Source organism: Neophocaena asiaeorientalis, unplaced genomic scaffold (assembly GCF_003031525.2).
Source record: "Neophocaena asiaeorientalis asiaeorientalis breed wild unplaced genomic scaffold, Neophocaena_asiaeorientalis_V1.1 scaffold400, whole genome shotgun sequence".
Classification (NCBI taxonomy): domain Eukaryota; kingdom Metazoa; phylum Chordata; class Mammalia; order Artiodactyla; family Phocoenidae; genus Neophocaena; species Neophocaena asiaeorientalis.
This window is the reverse complement of record NW_020175089.1, coordinates 887,097-892,281: the sequence shown is the minus strand read 5'-3', so window position 1 is coordinate 892,281 and position 5,185 is coordinate 887,097. Positions and strand designations below refer to the sequence as shown.

General features: G+C 39.0%; 1 protein-coding gene across 1 annotated transcript in view; it reads left to right on the top strand.

Annotated features, from left to right (window-relative positions):
* Positions 1 to 5,185, top strand: part of PLCB1 (phospholipase C beta 1) — a 680,716-nt gene that overhangs the window by 585,416 nt on the left and 90,115 nt on the right. The window contains exon 27 of the mRNA XM_024764260.1: positions 4,010 to 4,190. Coding sequence (XP_024620028.1) covers positions 4,010 to 4,190 — 181 coding nt within the window. The remainder of the gene's footprint in view (positions 1 to 4,009; positions 4,191 to 5,185) is intronic.

Below are 5,185 nucleotides of genomic sequence, written 5' to 3'. Positions count from 1 at the left end.
TTTTTTTTGTGGCGAGCGGGGGCCACTCTTCATTGCGGTGCGCGGGCCTCTCACTGTTGCGGCCTCTCTTGTTGCGGAGCACAGGCTCCAGACGCACAGGCTCAGTAGTTGTGGCTCACGGGCCCAGTTGCTCCGCGGCATGTGGGATCTTCCCAGACCAGGGCTCAAACCCGTGCCCCCTGCATCGGCAGGCAGATTCTTAACCACTGCGCCACCAGGGAAGCCCCTCTTTTCTTTTAATTGAAGTTTAGTTGATGGATTTTCAGTGTTTTGCACCACGTTTTGGATCCACACCACTGTAAGAAGGAAAGCCACCCAACTCCTTCCACTCTCTACAGCTTTTGTGTCCTCTCAGCTCACTTTTGCTTGTAGACTGAATTTCTTTATTTGACCAAATTCTGAGACTAGATATGCAGGAAGTCCTACCATTGAGTTCTAGCCTGTAGGCCCAGGACCAACTGGCTGACTTGCCATATTGCAGCTGCCAACCTGGGGGGTCTGACATTTTACTGTGGACTAGAACCAAGCTGAAGAGGCAACTTGTCTTATTGAAAGGAGAACCTCTACTGCCCTTTGCTGTTCTATCTGAAACCCACAAAGCCCTGTACAGATAATCCTTGTTTGGGGCCTAAGAGTCCCCACAGCCCCATGTACTCAGACCTTGCTGGAGAGAAGCGTTTCTCACACATTCATTCAACCAATATTTATTGAGCATTTTCTGTGTGCCCTGGGGACACAGCAGTGAGTACGACCTACTCAGTTATCACCCCAAAGTGCCTAACGTGGTAACGTGGGGAAACTATGTGAGCATAGAAGCTAAGAGTCAGGCAGGCTGTACCACATCCTTCCATCCTTCCCTTCACTTCCTTATTCAATAATCCGATCAGGTTAGAGAGAAAGGTAAGAGGCATTTTTCAGATTCATATGAATCTGAAACATATGATTCTTGTGACATATGATTTAACATGTGCTTAACTTAAAAGCACAATCAAAACCCAGTACCTGGGTTTTTAAAAGCAGCAAAAGCATCATTTTTTAGACCTGGAGCAGCCTTAGAAGCCATCTAGGTGAACTGTTATCACTTCAAGGAGGAATCTGAAAACTAAAGACTTAACATTTACCCACAGTTACAAAACAGTTCAGGCAAAGCTTGGCCTAAAACTTCTAAATTTTGATCTTAGTGATATGTATGTAGTCATTTGTTTATTCCTGTATTCATTTATTTATAAGTCATATCCTGAAAACTTCCAATAGAATGTTAAAGTAAATTCATAGACGATATGTAAGAAAATCCTATAAAAATAGGAAAAAAAATGTACACACATACATATGCACACAGACTGTCTACAAGTTACCAGATCTGCTGTCCAATACATGAGTCACTAACCACAGTGACTCATTGGAATTGAAATGTGCTTCAACTATAAAATAACACACTAGAATTCAGACTTCACTAAAAAAAAAAAAAAAAAAAAGAATCTCACATTTTTATATTGATGTGTATTGATTTTAATTACATGTTGAAATGACAATATTTTTGATAATCAAGCTATGTAAAATATATTATTAATTTCACTCATTTAATTTTACTTTTTAAGATGGCTACTAAAAATTTCAAATCACATATGTGGAAAAAAATCAAATATGTGACCCGTGTTGTATTTTGACTGGACAGAAGTAATCATTTAACGTAATTTCTGTCCTTGAACACTAAAACTAGCTCTTAGCTTCTGAGAAAAGGAAATACGGGTTAGATAATTCTCCTTGTCTGATTAAAGGAAACTTGCATTTCCAAGAGGGACAAACATTTTCCTGGTATTAAATTACAAAAGAATTCATCTCTTGGATCATACACAGGCAACATTAGGCAACAGGGGATAATATCTTTAACCCTGTTTTTAGAGAAGATGCAGAAACATTCGTCCCTTGGTTATTTTTCTTTACTTTCCCTCAAAAAACAAACAAACAAAAATCCCTAAGCATCTTCTGTCAAAAAAATACATCAGGAGAAACTTTTCTTCAAGAGGCAAAGACACTGAGGTCTGATTATGTCTGCCCATTTCCCATCCCCCCATGATACACATTAAAATCCTGAAAACTCCTCAGAGTAATAAATGGACATAATGTCCATTATATTCATTTTTTTTTTTGCCAGTGAGATTTTTTTCATCTCACTGATTTTCTTCTTGTTTTGAAAGTACAATTATTTTTCACAAAATATATTAATATGTAATGGGCTTATATTTTCTAATGAATTAATAAATAATTTTTAGATCTATTTTTTATTGAGGTAACATTGGTTTATAACATTATATGTTTCATATGTACAACGTTATATTAGATCAGTTTCTTATTCAAATATCCGTAGTCTCAACTGAGTTTTCACATAATGTGAAGGGTAGATCATTCAAAGATGGTTTCTGTCACACACTGTGTTGTTCTCAGAGCACAGACTTTGCTGTTTTCTAGATGTCTGTCCTTGGGTAAGCTGCACTGCTGCTCCCCCATACTGTGTCCTTAGGAAAATTGTCTCACTGAAACTCAGTTTCCTCAAATGTAAACAGGAGATTGTCACACCTGCTAGCTGGGTTGTTGTGAAAGCCAGAAGTAAAGCAGAAAGTCCCTGGCACCTGCTGAGTGGTCAAGAAATGTTGCCCTGTTGCCTCTGCTATGGTGATTGTGGCTCACTGAAGCAACACTTTATGTCTGGCTACACCAACTTCCTGCTGCAGCAGATTATAAATGTATCTCGTGTTCATGCCAAGACGGAGGTCACCCCTCCAATGCTCCTCTCCTCTGATGTTGATAAATAGACTTGTACTCATGCCAGGATGGAGGGCCACCTCAGTGCTGCCATGTGATTTTGATGTTTAGAAACCTTTGAGGGAATTCTGCATCCCTTATTTGACAAAATAGGATCCTAACACTAGCTTCTACCAACTGCCTCTCCATGTGGCACCATTGTGTTGGCCTAATTCAAAGAGAAAGTAAGAGGAATTAGCACCAGCTGATTCAAGAAACCTCTTCTACTCGTTCCAATTGGCCACAAGTGAAAACATGGAGACAGAATCTGATGTGTTGGGTATCTTAGGTGGTTGTTTCTGCAGCGGTTTCCATATAAATGAAAAGAACAGACCTGCTCTTGGTACCCCGTTTCCAACACTGTCTCTCATTCTATTTGTCCTACAAGAAGTAAGAGCACAAAATTTGAAAGAATCACACCGTATGTTTTAACACTATAATGTTAGTGAGAATTGCTTTGTTTTATTTTAACATTAGTCCTAAACGTCAAAATAGCTATATAATTCTTTATGAATAACTCAAAGAAAGTCCTCCTGCACAGAGTGAGCACTCGATAAATATTTTAGAATGAATCCAATTCATCCTCCTTTCTCTTGGAACCAAAGTGCCATTTTGGGTGGAGATATCAATGAAGTTGGTTCAGCCCCCAAAGAAACTTATTTTAATAACAAATCTTGCTATTAAAAGACGTCAGGAAACAGAACATGTCAGCTGGGAGTGTTGCTGGCCTGTGACGTCTGCACATGCTCTCTGTTGTCAGTCTACATCACACAGATGCAAACTTCATCACCTTTTCAACTCCCCCTACAGAATCATCAATGCAGCAGAGTATACAGGAGAAATGTAGGTGGAAATTACATTATACATGCTACGTTAAAAAATAAAAGCCTTAAAAAGTCCTTATTAGACATTGTTTTTCCCAAGGGGGGATTGTCATTCTCTCCACCACCACTGCCAGGGCCCCCAGCCTCTTGGCTTTCCTTTTCTGCCACTACCTCTTTCTAGAGCAGCACATATTTCATCTACTTTCTGTGTTTGGAGACCTTCTGCTGCTAAGCTTGTCCTTGGGGTATCAGCTTCTGTCTCAAGTGGTTTATCGAAATATTTATTTCCAAACAGAGTCTCTAGGAGGGACTCTGGTGAGCAGCCCTCCCTCCACCTTGCTCTGACCTACATGTTTTGTGAGTCAAGCTCTGTGTCTCTGCAGATCGGAACCCAGCAGCCCTGACCATGGTTCGTCAACAATTGAGCAAGACCTTGCTGCCCTGGATGCCGAAATGACCCAAAAGTTAATAGACTTGAAGGACAAACAACAGCAGCAGCTGCTTAATCTTCGACAAGAACAGTATTACAGCGAAAAATACCAGAAGCGAGAACATATTAAACTGGTAAGCCTGAGAAATGTGATTTCTCTTTCTGTAGCTGGAACCCTCTTTTCTATAGAAAAATTTTGATGCCCTTGGATAACATAACAGGAGACAGCAGCAGTTCTGGCTGGCACTTTCATTTCGCTTCCTGACTGAATAATCTTATTTTGATGCCAGGTTGTAGAGGGAGATAAGAGGCATTTCTCAGATCCATGTTGTGACATGTGATTTAACACGTGCTTAACTTAAAAGCAGGATCAAACCCCAGTACTTCGGTTTTAAAAAGCAATAAAATCATCATTTCTTAGAAATGGAAATTGCATAGGCCAAATAGTATCCACCATACTGATATCTTACAAGCCCCACTATTCCAGAATCTTTACCAAGTTCCTCTGTGTTCTCCAGTGAAGCTATGTTTTATTATTTTTATTTTCACTAACTCATGTTTGGGCTATAGTAGTTTTTTGGGATTTTTGAAATCGCACAAGATAATTACACACTTATCTTTAAGAAAACTAAGAACGTGCTGCAAATAAATGTTCACTTTTTATGTAGTAGTGTAGCTTTGCAGTGATACAAAGAGAACTGTACAGTCCACTCTCCTACATTTAGAAAAGTCAGTATTTAAGTGGCCTGTATGGAATGTTGTCTACCCAATTCCTGAGGCTCCCTATGAAAGGAAATGTCATCATCTCCATGAATGATCAGTTTTGTCCTCCAAAATGTTTTCTCAGGAAATGTGACAATCCATTGTTTTTTTAATTGAAATATCATTGATTTACAATGTTGTGTTAATTTCTGCTGTACATAAAAGTGATTCAGTCATATATATATATATGTATATATATACATATATATATTCTTTTTAAAAATATTTTCAATTATGGTTTATCACAGGATATTGAATATAGTTCCCTGTGCTATACAGTAGGACCTCGTTGTTTAACCATTCTCTATATAATACTTTTCATCTGCTAGTCCCAAACTCCCAATCCGCCCCTTCCCCACCCGCCATT